At 52.1% G+C, this 19,745-nt stretch overlaps 3 protein-coding genes across 4 annotated transcripts in view; 1 reads left to right on the top strand and 2 right to left on the bottom strand.

Moving 5' to 3' along the window:
* LOC119934283 (alpha-1,2-mannosyltransferase ALG9-like) overlaps positions 1-915 on the bottom strand; it is a 34,797-nt gene extending 33,882 nt beyond the window's left edge. The window contains exon 1 of the mRNA XM_038753729.1: positions 735-915. Coding sequence (XP_038609657.1) covers positions 735-906 — 172 coding nt within the window. The 5' untranslated portion in view covers positions 907-915. The remainder of the gene's footprint in view (positions 1-734) is intronic.
* C11H11orf1 (chromosome 11 C11orf1 homolog) lies at positions 827-14,328 on the top strand. 2 transcript variants are annotated; one of them, XM_038753728.1, is made up of 4 exons: positions 827-1,067; positions 10,359-10,592; positions 13,065-13,131; positions 14,042-14,328. In XM_038753728.1, the coding sequence occupies exons 1-4, from the start codon at positions 993-995 to the stop codon at positions 14,263-14,265; spliced, it is 600 nt and encodes a 199-aa protein (XP_038609656.1). In that variant the 5' UTR covers positions 827-992; the 3' UTR covers positions 14,266-14,328. The 2 variants fall into 2 exon arrangements, with proteins under 2 accessions (XP_038609656.1, XP_038609655.1); XM_038753727.1 differs by lacking the exon at positions 827-1,067 and adding an exon at positions 7,032-7,166.
* Positions 14,329-15,969: 1,641 nt separating this feature from the next.
* On the bottom strand, positions 15,970-19,531 carry CRYAB (crystallin alpha B). The gene is made up of 3 exons (XM_038753934.1): positions 19,088-19,531; positions 16,607-16,729; positions 15,970-16,301 (listed from the first exon to the last, which is right to left on the bottom strand). The coding sequence occupies exons 1-3, from the start codon at positions 19,325-19,327 to the stop codon at positions 16,098-16,100; spliced, it is 567 nt and encodes a 188-aa protein (XP_038609862.1). The 5' UTR covers positions 19,328-19,531; the 3' UTR covers positions 15,970-16,097.
* Between the last annotated feature and the right edge of the window lie 214 nt (positions 19,532-19,745).

Raw genomic sequence — 19,745 nt, forward strand, 5'->3', positions numbered from 1 at the left:
AAGTGGTGGAGTCGGGATTAGAACCCACGACCTCCGACTCCCACGCTCGTGTTCTTGACACTAAACCACACTGCTTCTATCCTCTCCCAAGCGCTCAGTACAGTGCTCTGCACGCAGTACGTGCTCAATCATCATCATCATCTTCAATCGTATTTATTGAGCGCTTACTATGTGCAGAGCCCTGTACTAAGCGCTTGGTAAATCCAAGTTGGCAACATATAGAGACAGTCCCTACCCAACAGTGGGCTCACAGTCTAAAAGGGGGAGACGGAGAACAAAACCAAACATACTAACAAAATAAAATAAATAGAATAGATATGTACAGGTAAAATAGAGTAATAAATATGTACAAACATATATACATATATACAGGTGCTGTGGGGAAGGGAAGGAGGTAAGATGGGGGGGATGGAGAGGGGGACGAGGGGGAGAGGAAGGAAGGGGCTCAGTCTGGGAAGGCCCATAGTATCATCATCATCAATCGTATTTATTGAGCGCTTACTGTGTGCAGAGCACTGTACTAAGCGCTTGGGAAGTCCAAATTGGCAACATATAGAGACAGTCCCTGCCCAACAGTGGGCTCACAGTCTAAAAGGGGGAGACAGAGAACAAAACCAAACATACTAACAAAATAAATAAATAGTATTGAGCACGTAGTAAGCGCTCAATAAATACGACTGAATGGATGAATGAAAGGGGAGAACGTGTGATGGGAAGGGGGGGGCTGTGAGCACCTCTTTCGCGCAGGCGCCGTAAGTTCTCCTGCGCGAGCGGGTCGTCGGCTAACGCTTCCGGCTCCTGCCGGCAGGTGGCGGTAAGGTGAACCTCGGGGCCGCAGCGCGCGCCCAAAGCGGCGGCGAAAGAGAAGTTTCCCTCCCCGACCAGCAGGAGGCGCCGCGAAGCCATAAGCCCGACCTCCCCCTCTCCCATGCTGGTGGTTAAATAAGTCCCTTCCCGTCGTCGCGTGCGCCTCCTCACAGGGTCGCGCGGTGATGACGTCGAAAGCTCCCGGTCTCCTTGGCAACCAGCGAAGCGCTTTCCCCGCGCTGAGTCACGGCCCCAACAAGGTAAAAAAAAAAAAAAAAAAAAAATCTCCTCAGGGTGGTGGCCCGGCGAAAGGTCTTTCTGTCGGGCGCACGCTGATGTCGTCACCGGGGCCCCCTGACGTCATCTTACCTCCTTCCCTTCCCCGCAGCACCTGTATATATGTATATATGGTTGTACATATTTATTACTCTATTTATTTATTTATTTATTTTACTTGTACATATCTATCCTATTTATTTTATTTTGTTGGTATGTTTGGTTTTGTTCTCTGTCTCCCCCTTTTAGACTGTGAGCCCACTGTTGGGTAGGGACCGTCTCTATGTGTTGCCAATTTGTACTTCCCAAGCGCTTAGTACAGTGCTGTGCACGTAGTAAGCGCTCAATAAATACGATTGATGATGATGATGATGATAAGGAACCAGGGGCCTGGAGAGAGGCCCTGAGGGATAATAATAAGAAGCACTGGGGGGATACAAGGTGATCAGATTGTCCCACGGGGGGCTCACAGTGTCCACCCTCACCAACTCTGAAATCCCTCTCTCTGATCATAATCTTCTCACCTGCCTCCTCACTCACACTCCTTTCCCCTGTAAATCCATATTACGCCCTCACAGAGATCTCCGCTCTCTCGACCCCATCCATCTTTCTGAGCGCCTCACACCCCACCTCGCCGCCCTCTCCTCTCTACCCAGTCTTGACGATCAGATTACTGCTCTCAACTCTACCCTCTCTACTCAGCTCGACTCGCTCGCTCCCCTTTCCCTTCGCCGCTCTCGTACCACTAACCCACAGCCCTGGATCACTGCCACCGTCCGCCTCCTTCGCTCTTATGCTCAAGTTGCTGAACGCTGCTGACGAAAGTCTAAACACCATGCTAACCTCGTTCACTTCAAGTTTATCCTTTCCTGTCTTAATTCAGCCCTCTCCTCTGCCAGACAAAACTATTTCTCCTCCCTCATTGCCACCCACGCCCATCACCCCCGCCAGCTCTTCCATACATTCAACCCCCTTCTCAGACCCCCGGTTCCTCCCCCTTCTCCTTCTCTCACCCCCAACGATCTGGCCTCCTACTTCATTAACAAAATTAAATCCATCAGGTCCGACCTCCCCAAAGTCACTTCCCCCCCTTCTCCAACCCCCTGGCTCTCAACACTCTCTGCTACTCTCCCATCCTTCCCAGCAGTATCCTCAGAGGAGCTCTCCTCACTCCTCTCAAGTGCTACTCCGGCCACTTGTGCTTCTGACCCCATTTCCTCTCATCTCATGAAATCTCTCGCTCCATCCCTTCTCCCCTCCTTAACTTCCATCTTCAACTGCTCACTCTCCACTGGTTCCTTCCCCTCTGCCTTCGAACATGCCCATGTCTCTCCCATCCTAAAAAAACCCTCTCTTGACCCCACCTCAGCTTCTAGTTATCGCCCCATATCCCTCCTACCATTCTTCTCCAAACTCGTTGAACGAGTTGTCTACACGCGCTGCCTCGAATTCCTCAGCACCAACTCTCTCCTCGACCCCCTCCAGTCTGGCTTCCGTCCCCTACATTCCACGGAAACTGCCCTCTCAAAGGTCACCAGTGACCTCCTGCTTGCCAAATCCAACGGCTCCTACTCTATCCTAATCCTCCTCGACCTCTCAGCTGCCTTCGATACTGTGGACCACCCCCTTCTCCTCAATACGCTATCTGACCTTGGCTTCACAGACTCCGTCCTCTCCTGGTTCTCCTCTTATCTCTCCGGTGGTTCATTCTCAGTCTCTTTTGCAGGCTCCTCCTCCCCCTCCCATCCCCTTACTATGGGGGTTCCCCAAGGTTCAGTGCTTGGTCCCCTTCTCGATCTACACGCACTCCCTTGGTGACCTCATTCGCTCCCACGGCTTCAACTATCATCTCTACGCTGATGACACCCAGATCTCCATCTCTGCCCCTGCTCTCTCCCCCTCTCTCCAGGCTCGCATCTCCTCCTGCCTTCGGGACATCTCCATCTGGTTGGCTGCCCGCCACCTAAAACTCAACATGTCCAAGACTGAACTCCTTGTCTTCCCTCCCAAACCCTGCCCTCTCCCTGACTTTCCCATCTCTGTTGATGGCACTACCATCCTTCCCGTCTCACAAGCCCGCAACCTTGGTGTCATCCTCGACTCCGCTCTCTTGTTCACCCCTCACATCCGAGCCATCACCAAAACCTGCTGGTCTCAGCTCCGCAACATTGCCAAGATCCGCCCTTTCCTCTCCATCCATACCGCTACCCTACTCGTTCAAGCTCTCATCCTATCCCCTCTGGACTACTGCATCAGCCTTCTCTCTGATCTCGCATCCTCCTGTCTCTCCCCACTTCAATCCATACTTCATGCCGCTGCCCGGATTGTCTTTGTCCAGAAATGCTCTGGGCATGTTACTCCCCTCCTCAAAAATCTCCAATGGCTACCAATCAATCTGCGCATTAGACAGAAACTCCTCACCCTGGGCTTCAAGGCTGTCCATCCCCTCGCCCCCTCCTACCTCACCTCCCTTCTCTCCTTCTCCAGCCCAGCCCACACCCTCTGCTCCCTCTGATGCTAATCTCCTCACCGTACCTCGTTCTCGCCTGTCCCGCCATCGACCCCCGGCCCATGTCATCCCCCGGGCCCGGAATGCCCCCAATCCCTCTGCCCATCCGCCAAGCTAGCTCTCTTCCTCCCTTCAAGGCCCTACTGAGAGCTCATCTCCTCCAGGAGGCCTTCCTAGACTGAGCCCCTTCCTTCCACTCCACCTCATCCCCCCTTCATCCCCCCATCTTACCTCCTTCCCTTCCCCACAGCACCTGTATATATGTATATATGTTTGTACATATTTATTACTCTCTTTATTTATTTATTTTACTTGTACATATCTAGTCTATTTTATTTTGTTAGTATGTTTGGTTTTGTTCTCTGTCTCCCCCTTTTAGACTGTGAGCCCACTGTTGGGTAGGGACTATCTCTATATGTTGCCAACTTGTACTTCCCAAGCGCTTAGTACAGTGCTCTGCACACAGTAAGCGCTCAATAAATACGATTGATTGATTGATTATTTTAATAATAATAATGGCTTACTATGTGCAAAGCACTGTTCTAGGCGCTGGGGGGATACAAGGTGATCAGGTTGTCTCACGTGGGGCTCACAGTCTTCATCCCCATTTGACAGATGAGGGAACTGAGGCCCAGAGAAGTGAAGTGACTGGCCCAACGTCACACAGCTGACAATTGGCGGAGCTGGGATTTGAACCCATGACCTCTGACTCCAAAGCCCAGGCTCTTTCCACTGAGCCATGCTGCTTTTTTTTTTAACGGCATTTATTAAGCGCTTACTATGTGCAAAGCACTGTTCTAAGCACTGGGGAGGTTACAAGGTGATCAGGTTGCTTAAACTATTCCCAAGTGTTTGCATTACGAAGGAGGCCCTAGAAAACTCACCTTCAGATGTAGTCAAATTTCCACAGTTGGGATTTTTTTTTTAATGACATTTATTAAGCACTTACTATGTGCAAGCCTTACCTCCTTCCCTTCCCCACAGCACCTGTATATATGTATATATGTTTATACATAGCTATTACTCTATTTATTTGTACTTATTTATTCTATTTATTTTATTTTGCTCTCTGTCTCCCCCTTCTAGACTGTGAGCCCACTGTTGGGTAGGGGCTGTCTCTATATGTTCCCAACTTGGACTTCCCAAGCGCTTAATACAGTGCTCTGCACACAGTAAGCGCTCAATAAATACGATTGAATGAATGAATGAATGAATGAATGAATGCAAAGCACTGTTCTAAGCGTTGGGGAGATTACAAGGTGATCAGGTTGCTTAAACTATTCCCAAGTGTTTGCATTATGCTGCTTCTCCTAATGGATGGATGAAGCGGCGCCTTGAAGCGTTGGCTGAAGTCCACCCTGAAGAAGCACTGGGGCCCAGTGGGTAAAGCCCGGGCCCGGGAATCTGAAGGACCTGGGTTCTAATCCTGACTCCCCCCATTTGTCTACTTTATAACCCAGGGTAGGCGACGTCACTCCTCTGGGCCTCAGTGACCTCATCTGGAAAATGGGGAATAATACTGGGAGAAAATGGGAGAAGCAGCGTGGCTCAATCATCATCATCATCATCATCATCATCATCATCAATCGTATTTATTGAGCGCTTACTGTGTGCAGAGCACTGTACTAAGTGCTTGGGAAGTACAAATTGGCAACATATAGAGACAGTCCCTACCCAACAGTGGGCTCACAGTCTAAAAGGGGGAGACAAAACCAAACATACTAACAAAATAAAATAAATAGAATAGATATGTACAAGTAAAATAAATAAATAAATAAATAGAGTAATAAATATGTACAAACATATATACGTATATACAGTGCTGTGGGGAAGGGAAGGAGGTAAGATGGGGGGATGGAGAGGGGGACGAGGGGGAGAGGAAGGAAAAAGCATGGGCTTGGGAGTCAGAGGTCAAAATAATAATAATAATAATAATGGTATTTAAGTGCTTCCTATGTGCATAAGCACTGTTCTGAGCACTGGGGGATACAAGGTGATGAGATTGTACCACGTGGAGCTCACAGTTTTAATCCCCATTTTACCGATGAGGTAACCGAAGCACAGAGAAGTGAAGTGGCTTGCCCAAGGTCACACAGCTGACAAGTGGCAGAGCCGGGATTCAAACCCATGACCTCCGACTCCCAAGCCCAGGCTCTGTCCACTGAGCCACGCTTCTGGGTTCTAATCCCAGCTCCACCACTTTTCAGCTGTGTGACTTTGGGCAAGTCACTTCACTTATCTGTGCCTCAGTTCCCTCATCTGTAAAATGGGGATTAAGACTGTGAGCCCCCATGTGGAACAACCTGATCACCTCGTATCTCCCCCAGTGCTTAGAACAGTGCTTGGCACACAGCGCTTAACAAATACCAAAATTATTATTATTATTACTGTGAGCCCCACATGGGACAAGCTGACTACCCTGTATCAACCCCAGTGCTTGGCGCATAGTAAGTGCTTAACAAATACCATCACTATTATTTTTATTAAGGACCTGGGTTCTAATCCCGACTTCCCCAATTGTCTACTTTATGACCTAGGGCAGGTGATATCACTCCCCTGGGCCTCAGTTACCTCATCTGTAAAAGGGGGATTAAGACTGTGAGCCCCATGCGGGACGGGGACTGTGTCCAACCTGACAACTGTGTGATGATAATGATGGCATTTGTTAAGCGCTTACTATGTGCCAAGCACTGCTTTAAGCACCGAGGTAGCTACAATAATAATAATAATGATAGCATTTATTCATCATCATCATCAATCGTATTTATTGAGCGCTTACTATGTGCAGAGCACTGTACTAAGCGCTTGGGAAGTACAAATTGGCAACACATAGAGACAGTCCCTACCTAACAGTGGGCTCACAGTCTACAAGGGGGACACAGAGAACAAAACCAAACATACTAACAGAATAAAATAAAATTTATTAAGCGCTTACTATGTGCAAAGCACTGTTCTAAGCGCTGGGGAGGTTAACAAGGTCCCACGGGGGGCTCGCAGTCTTATTCCCCATTTTGCAGATGAGGGAAGTGAGGCACAGAGAGGTGAAGTGACTTGCCCAAAGTCACATAGCTGATGTGGCGGAGCTGGGATTAGAACCCATGTCTTCTGACTCCCAAGCCCGGGCCCTTTCCACTGAGCCGTGCTGTTTCTGTACAGTGCCCAGTACAGAGTAAGTGCTTAACAAATATCATAAAAAAGCGCTTCCTTTTAGGTTGCAGGTTTCTCCAGCTAAAGAGCCACAGTGCTGGTACCCCCTTCCACTGGCCACCCCCAGACTTTTCCTTCAGCTCGAGAGGGAGGGCAGGGCTGTTGCCCCAGTTACGAGCCAAACCCCGAGTCCCCCCGCGGGGCTACCGACATCACAAAGCAGAGGCCTCCCCTGCAAGTCCCCCGCCTCCCAAATGAAGCCTTGCCATAATCCCAAGGGCCCCCGTGATAGCAGAGTTTGAGAAGCCAGAAGGCCAAGAGGGCCATGGTGGAACAGGACAAGTTCCGTACTAAGTCCTGCCAGGCCACCCCAGTAGAAGACCCTCCCCAATGGATGGAGGAGGAGGAGAGTGACTCCTTAAACACGGTATCTCAATCATTCAATTAATACTATTTATTATTAATAATAATAATTATGATGATGGTATTTGTTAAGCGCTTACTATGTGCCCAAGCACTGTTCCAAGCACTGGGGTAGATACACGGTAATCAGGTTGCCCCCCGTGGTGCTCACAGTCTTAATGAGTCACAGTCGCAGGCACAGAGAAGTGACTTGCCCAAAGTCACACAGCTGATAAGACTGTGAGCCCACTGTTGGGTAGGGACTGTCTCTGTATGTTGCCAATTTGTACTTTCCAAGCGCTTAGTACAGTGCTCTGCACATAGTAAGCGCTCAGTAAATACGATCGATGATGATGATGATAAGTGGCGGAGCACCCTCTCTGTGCCAAACACCATACTCGGGGAAAGCACCAGAGAATAAGTAGGCCAATTAGTAAATTACGATTTTGTGGGAGAGATAGACGCGAAAGAGTTACACATAGGAAAGTGAGAATGGAAAATTGGATATGTAGATGAGTAAGCAGGTGACTAAGTAAAGTGAGTTAAGTCTCTGTAAAGAGACGCTACGGGTGGATGTAAGTGGGGAGAAGGCGCAAAAGTGCTGAGCAAGTAGTTCGGCAGGTGTGATTTGGGGAGAAGAAAAATCAACTGGAGAAAGCCTCTTGGAGGAGGTGGAAGTTCATCGAGGCTTTGAAGATGTCTGGAAGACTGGAACGAATTCCATCATCATCATCATTAATGGTATTAATTGAGCGCTTACTGTGTGCAGAGCACTGTACTAAGCGCTTGGGAGAGTATAGTACAACAGAATTGCCCCCAACATTCGAGGCCAAGGGAAAGATATGAGTAAGCGGTCGTACGTGGAGGGTGGAGTATGAGGCCCAACGACTAGGTTAGCTTGACAGGAACAAGAAGTGAGCTGGGCTCCGATGGGAGAAGAGAGTGGGTAACTAAGAGGGAGAGAGTTGTTGGAGTACCTTAAAGCCAATGACCAAGAGTTTCTGCTTGATGTGGAGGGGAATGGGGAACCACTGGAGGTTTCTGAGGATGGGGGGAAATTTATGCAAAACAACACTTCAGAAAAATGGTCCAGGCAACTGACCTAAGAATCAACTGGAGAGGGGAGAGGCTGGAGGTAGGGAGATCAGCGAAGGGGCTAATAAAGTAGTCTATCCAGGATATGATAAGTGCCTGGACCAGGCCCTTGCGATGCATTCATTCATTCATTCATTCAATCATATTTATTGAGCGCTTACTGGGAGCAGAGCACTGTACTAAGCGCTTGGGAAGTACAAGTTGGCAACATATAGAGACGGTCCCTACCCAACAGTGGGCTCACAGTCTAGAAGGGATGGGAAGGATCCAAGAGATGTGGAGGAAAAAGCGACAGGATTGAACGACAGACTGAAAGTGAGCGTTGAAAGAAGGAACTGTAGAGGAAAATACAGAGGCTGCTGGCTTCAGAGACAGGAAGGATGGTAACGTTGTCAACCGTGATGAGAAAGGTAGATTGACAGGTTGACAGAAAGGGGAGAGAAGCAGAAACATGAGATCGCCAAGGAGGGGTGAGGTCAGAGTGTGGGAGAAAGATTTAGGAGTCATTCTCAGAGAGGTGGTAGTTGAAGCTGTGAGCTCCCCAAGAGAATAAGTGTAAAGTGAGGAGGAAAAAGGTCCCAAAACGGAGCCTTAAGGAATATCCAGCTTAGGGGTGGGAGGCAGAGGAACAGCCGCAAAAAGAGATTGAGAAGATTCGGCCGGAGAGGCAAGAGGAGACTTGAGAGAGCACTGAGTTGGGAAAACTAAGGTTAGATGCCGTTTTCAGGAGAAGGGAGTGGTCCACCGTGTTAAAGGCGGCCACTAGAACAGATTAGTGGCAGCGTGGCTCAGTGGAAAGAGCCCGGGCTTTAGAGTCAGAGGTCATGGGTTCAAATCCTGGCTCCGCCAACTGTCAGCTGTGTGACTTTGGGCAAGTCACTTATTTCTCTGTGCCTCAGTTCCCTCATCTGTAAAATGGGAATTAAGACTGTAAGCCCTGTGTGGGACAACCTGATCACCTTGTTACCTCCCCAGCACTTAGAACAGTGCTTTGCACATAGTAAGCGCTTAACAAATGCCATCATTATTATTAGTAGTAGTAGTGTCCATTAGATTTGGCAAGAAGGAGCCACTGGCAATAAAGAAGAAAGCAGTGGTAATGGAGTTAAGGGGGTAACTACCAAATTGTAGAGGGCTATGGAGGGAGTCGAGGAGGAGAGGTAGCAGATGTATAATAACGATGGTATTTGTTAAGCAGTTACTACGTGCCAGGCACTATACTAAGCGCTGGGGTGGATACAAGCAAATCGAGTGACCTTCCCTGTCCCACGTAGGGCTCAAAGTCTCGATCCCCATTTTACAGATGAGGGAACTGAGACCCAGAGAAGTGAAATGACTTGCCCAGGGTCACACAGCAGACAAGTGGTGGAGCTGGGATTAGAACCCATGACTTTCTGACTCTCGGCCCGTGCTCTATCCTCGACGCCACACTGCTTCTCTATATCAGGCAGAAACTCCTCACCCTGGGCTTCAAGGCTGTCCATCCATCCCCTCGCCCCCTCCTACCTCACCTCCCTTCTGTCCTTCTCCAGCCAGCCCCCACCCTCCGCTCCTCCGCCACTAATCTTCTCACCGTACCTCGTTCTCGTCTGTCCCGCCATCGACCCCCGGCCCACGTCATCCCCCGGGCCTGGAATGCCCCCCCTCTGCCCATCCGCCAAGCTAGCTCTCTTCCTCCTTTCGAGTCCCTACTGAGAGCTCACCTCCTCCAGGAGGCCTTCCCAGACTGAGCCCCTCCCTTCCTCTCCCCCTCGTCCCCCTCTCCATCCCCCCCTTCTTACCTCCTTCCCTTCCCCACAGCACCTGTATATATATATGTGTATATGTTTGTACCTTCCTGTATGTATGTATATGTTTGTACATATTTATTACTCTATTTATTTTACTTGTACATATCTATTCTATTTAATTTGTTAGTATGTTTGTATGTTTGGTTTTGTTCTCTGTCTCCCCCTTTTAGACTGTGAGCCCACTGTTGGGTAGGGACTGTCTCTAGATGTTGCCAATTTGTACTTCCCAAGCGCTTAGTACAGTGCTCTGCACACAGTAAGCGCTCAGTAAATACGATTGATGATGATGATGATGTCTGTATGCTCATTTAAGGGATTTTCTCCCCCACCAGCCAATGTCCCTCTCCTGCCTCCGCCTGAACCCGCACTGGGGCGGCGGCCTGCTTCACGCGGATGGCCACGCTGAGATGTGGACGGATTGGAACGCCATGTCCAAGTTCTCTCAGTACGGATGGAGGTGCGGCACTAACGAGGACACGTACTCCCTCCGCACCCTGATGGGCAACTGGAACCAGGAGCGCTATGACCTCCGGGAGATCGTCAAGCCTCAGCCCCTCCCTTCCCAGGTAGCCACCCGCTCGCCCCATTCCCGACCTCCATCCTGGCTCCTCTCCCAGACCTTGGCCCCGGCTTCCATCCCTGCTCCTATATATTGTTTTGTTGTAATAATAATAATTATGGTATCTGTGGGAAACTGTTGGGCAGGGACTGTCTCTATATGTTGCCAACTTGTCCTTCCCAAGCGCTTAGTACAGTGCTCTGCACACAGTAAGCACTCAATAAATACGATTGATTGATTGAAAAAGCATGGCCTAGTGGATCTATTAGAGGCCCGGGAGTCAGAAGGACCTGGGTTCATTCATTCATTCATTCATTCAATCGTATTTATTGAGCGCTTACTGTGTGCAGAGCACTGCACTAAGCGCTTGGGAAGTACAAGTTGGCAACATATAGAGACGGTCCCTACCCAACAGCGGGCTCACAGTCTAGAAGGGGGAGACAGACAACAAAACAAAACATATTAACAAAATAAAATAAATAGAATGTACAAATAAAATGGAGTAATAAATACGTACAAACAAATAAATAAATACGATTGATTGATTGATTGATTGAAAAAACATGGCCTAGTGGATCGATTAGAGGCCCGGGAGTCAGAAGGACCTGGGTTCATTCATTCATTCATTCATTCAATCGTATTTATTGAGCGCTTACTGTGTGTAGAGCACTGCACTAAGCGCTTGGGAAGTACAAGTTGGCAACATATAGAGACGGTCCCTACCCAACAGCGGGCTCACAGTCTAGGAGGGGGAGACAGACAACAAAACAAAACGTATTAACAAAATAAAATAAATAGAATGTACAAATAAAATAAATAGAGTAATAAATACGTACAAACATTTATACATATATACAGGTGTTGTGGGGAGGGGAAGGAGGTAAGGCGGGGGGGATGGGGAGGGGGAGGAGGGGGAGAGGAAGGAGGGGGCTCAGTCTGGGTTCTAATCCCTCTCCACCACTCATCTGCTGGGTGACCTTGGACAAGTCACTTCACTTGTCTGTGCCTCAGTTACCTCATCTGTAAAATGGGGATAAGACGTGTGAGCCCCATGTGGGACAGGGACTGCGTCCAACCTGATTAACTTGTATCCACTCCAGTGCTTAAAACAGTGCTTGACACATCGTAAGCGCTTCAGAAATATCATTACTCATTATTATGTGCTTATCATGTGCCTAGCACTGTTCTAAGCACTGGGGTAGATACAAGTTAATCAGGTTCATTCATTCATTCATTCAATCGTATTTATTGAGTGCTTACTGTGTGCAGAGCACTGTACTAAGCACTTGGGAAGTCCAAGTTGGCAACATATAGAGACGGTCCCTACCCAACAGTGGGCTCACAGTCTAGAAGGGGGAGACAGAGAACAAAACAAAACATATTAACAAAATGAAATAAATAGAATAAATATGTACAAGTAAAATAAATAAATAGAGTAATAAATATGTCCAAACATATATACAGGTGCTGTGGGGAAGGGAAGGAGGTAAGGCACGGGGGATGGAGAGGGGGAGGAGGGGAAGAGGAAGGAGGGGGCTCAGTCTGGGAAGGCCTCCTGGAGGAGGTTGGACGCAGTCCCTGTCCCACATGGGGCTCACATTCTCCCAAGTGCTTAGTACAGTGCTGTGCACACAGTAAGCACTCAATAAATATGTTTGACTGACTGCCCCAGCCCCAGCCCCCTTTCCCCATCCCAGCCCGTATGACTGGCAATCTCTCCCAGGAGGCCCTCTAAAGAACAGAATGTCCATCATCATCAGTCGTATTTATTGAGCGCTTACTATGTGCAGAGCACCGTACTAAGCGCTTGGGAAGTACAAATTGGCAACATATAGAGACAGTCCCTACCCAACAGTGGGCTCACAGTCTAAAAGGGGAAGACAGAGAACAAAACCAAACATACTAACAAAATAAAATAAACAGAATAGATATGTACAAGTAAAATAAATAAATAGAGTAATAAATATGTACAAACATATATACATATATACAGGTGCTGTGGGGAAGGGAAGGAGGTAAGGGGGGGGATGGAGAGGGGGACGAGGGGGAGAGGAAGGAAGGGGCTCAGTCTGGGAAGGCCTCCTGGAGGAGGTGAGCTCTCAATAGGGCCTTGAAGGGAGGAAGAGAGCTAGCTTGGCGGATGGGCAGAGGGAGGGCGTTCCAGGCCCGGGGGATGACATGGGCCGGGGGTCGATGGCGGTGGCTGGGGCTCTCCTGCTCCTCTCCCAGACCATCTCCTAGTGAGGAAAAGAATCTCCCTGCAAGCCGCGATCTCCCCCCGAGCTTGCCATCCCCGCCATCGCTCCCCAGCGCTGCCATCCTCCCCACCCTGGCAGCCATGCCAGAGGTCAGTGAGATCCAGGCGGCCCGGCCAAACCCACAGCGGCTCTTCCCCCAAAGGGTCCTGGCATCCGGCCCGTGGCTGTTCAGGCACCGCTCCAACCCTCACTGCCACCTTTTGTGTCTGTTTCCCTCCTAGTTCGCTCACTACTTCGAGACAACCTACGCCGCCAGCTACTCCAGACCTCCCACTTCCAGCCAGCGGAGTAAGTGCCGGGGCAGGGCGAGGCGCAGGGAGGGCTAACTAGCCGGGACACGGGGCACTGTTCCTTCCAGGGAGCCCTCAGGCCTGGGGGGCAGCTGGCCAAGTGGATAGAACGTGGGCATGGGCATCAGAGGGTCATGGGTCCTGAACCCAGCTCTGCCACTTGTCTGCTGGGTGACCTTGGGTAAGTCACTTCAGTTCCCTGAGCCTCAAATTCTCTCATCTGTAAAATGGGGATTGAGACTCCGAGCCCCATGTGGGACAGGGACTGTGTTCAACCTGATAAATGTGTATTTTCCCCCCCCCCCACGCTTTGTATGGTGCCTGGCACATAGTAAGAGCTTAACAAATACCACAATTATTATTATCATTATCATCATAATCGTCATTAATATTATTATCAATAATGTTGTATTATTAATAATCAATATTAATAATATTATTTTAATATTATTGTTATTAATAATAATAATAGAGACGCAGTGCAGCCTAATGGATAGAGCATGGGCCTGGTAATCAGGACATCATGAGTTCTAATCCTGGCTCCTCCACTCATCTTCTATGTGACCCAAGCATTTTAATTCACTTTTCTGTTCCTCAGTGTCCTCGTCTGTAAAATGGGGATTGCGACTGTGAGCCCCACAAGGCTCAGGGTCTGCGTCCACCTAGATTTGCTTGTATCCACCCCAGCGCTTAGTACAGTGCCTGGCACATATGAAGTGCTGAACAAATACCATCATCATCATCACCATTAGGACCTGGGGGGTGGGTGGGGTTCAACTGTTTTGGATGGAGCCTCTCATTCCCCCAGCCCCACCTGCCAGCCCTGAGGGGGCCGTGTCCCTGAACTCCCCGAGACCGGCCCCAGCAGGCCCCTGACCCACGGCGGGCCTGTCCCCCAACTCCTTCAGGGTTTCAACGTGAGCCGCACTGGTTCCCGGCCCACCAGCCCGAGTTGGATCCCCCGCGTTACAAGGCCACCGCGCGCTCGTGTTACATGCTGGACTACGCGGGACCCCAAGACGGCCCACCCTCGGGGACGGCCAGCAGCCCGGATCTGGGGCCCCTCAAGTCCCGGGGTGCCAGGGCCCAGAGGGACTGCTCCTGTCTGGCGGGCATGAGAGTGGGCACGTGATTGCCGCCTTCGGTCTCCTCCCTCCCTGTCCCCAGAGGTAAATAAAGGCAGACATTCCCACCCTCTGAGCTGCCATTCCTCCCCCTCCGGGCCCAGGAAGTCAGGGCCGAGGGGGTGCAGAGTGAGATCCTGGAAATGGGAGAGGGGTCTCGGCTCAGGAGGGCTCTCCATGCGGGCCCCCCTGCCACACGCTTGCCCCACAGGGACCCTGGGGCTGGGCAGCGTGGCTTAGTGGATAGTACACAGGCTTGGGGGTCAGAAGGACTTGGGTTCTAATCCCAGCTCCACCACATGTCTGCTGTGTGACCTTGGGCCAGTCACTTAACTTCTCCAGGCCTCGGTTACCTCATCTGTAAAACGGGGATTATGAGCGTGAGCCCCGTGTGGGGCAGGGACTGTGTCCAACCTGATTAACTTGTATTTACATCAGCAGTACTTGGCACATAGTAAGCGCTTAGCAAATACCATACTTATTAATTATTTATTCCTGACCCTTGTGGGAAACAGTTGCGGAACAGGCCTTGCCCGAACTGCCGGTGACTGTGTGTGCCTGTGGTTGTGTTGTTCCCCATCTCATCATCATCAATCGTATTTATTGAGCGCTTACTATGTGCAGAGCACTGTACTAAGCGCTTGGGAAGTACAAATTGGCAACATGTAGAGACAGTCCCTACCCAACAGTGGGCTCACAGTCTCATTTGCATGCACACATACCCACAAACACACCCCCTGTCGCACACTCCCACAGCAGACACAATAGTCTGTCTCGCGGGATAGGAGTCAGAAGGACCTGGGTTCTAATACCAGCTCCACTATTTGAATGCTGTGTGATCTTGGGTAAGTCACCTCACTTCTCCGTGCCTCAGTTCCCTCATCTGTAAATGGGGATTAAGAGCCTGAGCCCCATGTGGGACAGGGACTGCGTCCAACCGGATTAACTCGTATCTACCCCAGCGCTTAGTACAGTACCTGGAACATAGTGAGCGCTTAACGAATACTATTAAGAAAAAAATATCAACGTCCAGGCTCGACCCCTCTCCCTCCTCCATTGCTAGACTAAGGCTTATATTGAGGCTGTGAGCCCTATATGAGACAGGGACTGTGTCCAACCTGATTAGCTTGTGTCTATCCCAGCACTTAGTACGGTGCCTGGCACATACTAAGTGCCTAGAAGCAGCATGGCTTAGTGGAAAGAGCACGGGCTTGGGAGTCAGAGGACACGGGTTCTAATCCCGGCTCCGCCACTTGTCAGCTGTGTGACTTTGGGCAAGTCGTTTAACTTATCTGGGCCTCAGTTCCCTCGTCTGAAAATGGGGATGAAGACTGTGAGCACCACATGGGACAACCTGATCGCCTTCTGCCTCCTCCAGCTCTCAGAACAGTGCTTTGCACATAGTGAGTGCTTAACAAATACCATTATTACTAACAAATACCACTATTATCATCATCAATCGTATTTACTGAGCGCTTACTGTGTGCAGAGCACTGTACTAAGCGCTTATTACTATTACTATCGACCCCATCTCTGTCCGCCTTGCTCCCTGGCCTCTCTGGCCTGAGAGTGGTCAAGGAGGAGAATGGGGCGATATCTGCTCTAACCCCCCACCCCGCACCAGGGCCTCTACCTCCCACCCACCCCTCGTCCATCTCCAAAAGGCCGGCAGCCCCCCCGGGACCCCCAGAAAGACCAGACACGGACACGGCTGACGATTGACGCTTTATTGGCTCGGTCCCCTGGGCCCGCCCTCGGCACCGGCACCCGCCGGGTCAGGGCCTGTGTCCTCCCGCCAGGCCTGGGCCGAGTGGGGATGGCGGGGCTGGAGGGGGTCAGCCTACTTGCGGGGGGCCGCGGTCACGGCGGGCTTCTCCTCCCGCTTGATGGGGATGGTGCGCTCGGGGCCGGCGGCCTGCTTCCGGGGGCCGGTCACGCTCAGCACCCCGTCGGACGACAGGGACGAGGTGATGGCGAGGGGGTCCACGTCGGCCGGGAGCCGGTACTTTCGGTGGAACTCGCGGGAGATGAAGCCGTGCTCGTCCTAGGGAGGGAGGCAGGGGGTGAGGCGAGGAAGCCCCGCTCCATGGGGCCGGGCTGCTCAGCGTCCAGCCCCAGGGCAGAGCCAGGAGCCTGACCATGTTGCCCACTCCCACCTGCGGCCCTGAGGGAGGGTCACCGGGGAAGCGAGACCCCAAAATTCAGACAGAGCCTCTCACCACAAACGCCCGTGTCCAGCTTCCTGTCCCAGCCCCGTCCTCCCTCTCCCCTGTCGTCCCCTCGGCTTCCAGTGGACCCCCAAGGGGGTCAGGGGATGGAGAGAGGCGGGGGGCAAAAGCGGGCGGTTACCTGCCGCTCCTCGTGCTGGCCGTGCACCTCAATCACGTCCCCCAGCACCTTGACTTTGAGGTCCTCCGGGGAGAAGTGTTTCACGTCCAGGTTCACGGAGAACTTGTCCTTCTCCAGTCGCATCTTGTGGGAGCCGAGGGAAAAGAGGAGTGTCACAGGGTCAGGAGGAAGGTCGTGGGGCACTGCCCCCGTCCCTATCCAGCCCGAGGCCTGAGCGGTGGTCCCAGAGCCCCCTGAAATCAGCTAGTCTGGCCCTCCCACTCGGGACCCGTCATCCCCCACTACAGCTGCAAAAATCTTTAAATAACTTTTGGGGTCTCTGGTGGGAGAGTGGAGGATGGTACAGGGCCCCTGACTCAACCTGTCCTGATCAGCTGGGGTGGGGTGGGGGGAGCCCAGACTTCTCCATGACATGATCATAACTACCCCACCCCCAGAGGGAAGGGACATCCCTCCCTCCCCACCCACCCCCCCGCCACCTCCCCTTCTCAGCCAACAAGTTTCCCAGCCTGCCCTTCCAACGCCCTTGCAGGCCCTCTGTTTGCTTCCATGGATATTTTTAACCTGGCTCCTCTGCCAGCCCCAACCCCCGACATGGCTGAGGGTTGGAGGAGGAGGGGCAGAGACCCCCACAGACCTCCTCTGGGCCTTGAGGCTTCCAGCCCAGCCCCTCCCAGTCCAGGAAACCCCCCAGGTGGGAGAACTGGGGAGGGGCAGAATGGGAAGTCGAGAGGGAGAGCGAAGAGCCAGGAAGGCCGGCGGGAGGGATTCTGGTAACAGCCTGACAGGGTTGGCGAGCAAAAGAAACTTATCTGCTCCTTGTGGACCATGTCCACCAATTCTGTTGTATTGTACTCTCCTGAGGGCTTAGTCCAGTGCTCTGCGCACAGGGAGTGCTCGCTCAATACATACCACTGATTGGTCGAGGCCAAGGCCGGGAAGTTGGGGGACGGTAGCGCTCAGCCTCAGCCTTCCACCACCTGGGAGTTTCCCACCTTCCACCCTCTTCCCAGCCCCGCGGCCAGAGGAAGAGGCCGGAGGAGAGGATGGCGGAGGGTCTCTGACCACTGGCTGTCTACTGTCTGACCAGTCACTGACCACTAACCACTGACTGACCACTCTGTACCTACTCTGTCCCACCGACTCACCACTGAATGTTTCCTGTCAGGCTCCCTTCCATTATGTCCACTGACTACTGTCTGACCGCTCTCTGTTCATTCTGCTGACCATTATCTCTCTTCTGACTGATCCAGGTCTGTCACTATCTCACCACTGTCCTCTCTGGCTACTAATCACTCTGAGTGCCTGACCACTCTCTGTTCCCTCTGCTGGTCCTTATCCTTCCTCTGATTCTTGTCAGTCCACAGTCTCCCCACTGTCCACTCTCTGTCCTCAGTCTCCCCACTGTCCACTCTCTGCCCACTGACTAGTCTGACCACTCTCTGTTCACTCTGCTTCTATCTTCTTCTTTCTTCTAACCGATCCTTGTCAGTCCACTATTTCACCACTGTCCACTGACCACACTCTGCTCTGCTGACCGTTATCTTCCCTTTAATCAATCCTTTGCTGTCCACCATCTCACCGCTGCCTACTCCCTGCCCACTGACTACTGTCTGATCACTCTGTTTACTCTGCTGCCTATTAGAGAGTCAGCGTGGCTCAGTGGAAAGAGGCCGGGCTTTGGAGTCAGAGGTCATGGTTCTAGTCCCGGCTCCGCCAATTGTCAGCTGTGTGACTTTGGGCAAGTCACTTCCCTTCTCCGGGCCTCAGTTACCTCATCTGTAAAATGGGGATTAAGAGTGTGAGCCCCCATGGGACAACCTGATCACCTTGTAACCTCCCCAGTGCTTAGAACAGTGCTTTGCACATAGTAAGCGCTTAATAAATGCCATTATTATTATTATTATCCTTCGCCTGGCTGACCCTGGCGAGCTCACCATCCCCACCGTCTACTCTGCCCACCGACTACTGTCTGACCGCTCTCCGTTCGCTCCGCAGTCCGACCATCGTCTTTCTTCTGACCGATCCTTGTCAGTGCACAATCTCCCCGCCGTTCCACTGTCCGCTGTCTACTGTCTGACCGCCCTCTGTCCACTAACTACCCTTTGACCGCCCTCCGCCCGGCCTGCTGTCTGACCAGGATCTCTCCTCGGATGGAGAGAAGCAGCGTGGCTCAGTGGAAAGAGCCCGGGCATGGGAGTCAAGAGGTCATGGGTTCAAACCCCGGCTCCGCCAATTGTCAGCTGTGTGACTTTGGGCAAGTCGCTTCACTTCTCTGTGCCTCCATTCCCTCATCTGTAAAATGGGGATGAAGACTGTGAGCCCACCGTGGGACAACCTGATCACCTTGTAACCTCCCCAGCGCTTAGTACAGTGCTTGGAACATAGTAAGTGCTTAATAAATGCCATCATTATTATTATTATCACCCACCCCGGTCCCGACCCAGGGCGGACCCTGCTCGGGGGAGAGGGGGCTCTGACCTCAGAGAGTCCGGTGTCGATCCAGCTGGACGGCCGGAGGAAGGAGGGCCGCAGGTAGTAGGAGCTCAGGGCCGGAAAGGAGGTGGGGAAGGCGGGGAAGGCGGGGAAGCCGGGGAAGGAAGCGGGGAACAGGTCCGAGTCCAGGAGGTGCTCCCCGAAGCTCTGGTCGAAGATGCGGCTGGACGTGGGGAAGGGCCAGAAGGGCCGGCGGATCCAGGGGTGGTGGATGGCGATGTCCATGGTGGTCGGAGGGCTCTGGCTGGCCGGGTGGCGTGTCCGGCCCGTGGCCCCGACGGGATCCTTATATACCGGTGCCCGGTGAAGTTTCTGGAAAGGTGATGTCAGTCCGGGCCTCGGGGGCCGCGGGCCGAGCTGGGGTTGGGTCGGCCTGTGATTCCGGCCTGGGGACTCACCGAGCTAAGAAAAGAGAGGAGGCTGTCCCTCCGTCTGTCCGTCCGTCTGGGCTCCCCCGGCCAGATGACCATCCCCCTCCCCGGCTCCCAGCTGGGGCGGAGCCAGGAGCCCGGTCCCCCCGCCGGCTCTCGAGTGCCAGGGCCACGTGCCAGGGCCTCGGGCCAGCAGCTATATCGGGCAGGGGCGGTGCCGGGCACTGGGCCATCGGGGTCTTCGCGTCACTGTCACGGGAGGCCGGGACAGG

Source organism: Tachyglossus aculeatus, chromosome 11, assembly GCF_015852505.1.
Source record: "Tachyglossus aculeatus isolate mTacAcu1 chromosome 11, mTacAcu1.pri, whole genome shotgun sequence".
NCBI lineage: Eukaryota > Metazoa > Chordata > Mammalia > Monotremata > Tachyglossidae > Tachyglossus > Tachyglossus aculeatus.

Coding starts and splice junctions, on each gene's coding strand:
- C11H11orf1 (XM_038753727.1), top strand. CDS start 7,065: ATGGTGGAACAGGACAAGTTCCGTACTAAGTCCTGCCAGGCCACCCCA. Junction 7,167..10,358: donor AGAGTGACTCCTTAAACACG/GTATCTCAATCA, acceptor CTCCCCCACCAG/CCAATGTCCCTCTCCTGCCT. Junction 13,132..14,041: donor TCCCACTTCCAGCCAGCGGA/GTAAGTGCCGGG, acceptor CAACTCCTTCAG/GGTTTCAACGTGAGCCGCAC.
- CRYAB (XM_038753934.1), bottom strand. CDS start 19,327: ATGGACATCGCCATCCACCACCCCTGGATCCGCCGGCCCTTCTGGCCC. Junction 16,730..19,087: donor TCGACACCGGACTCTCTGAG/GTCAGAGCCCCC, acceptor GGCTCCCACAAG/ATGCGACTGGAGAAGGACAA. Junction 16,302..16,606: donor GCCAGCACGAGGAGCGGCAG/GTAACCGCCCGC, acceptor CTCCCTCCCTAG/GACGAGCACGGCTTCATCTC.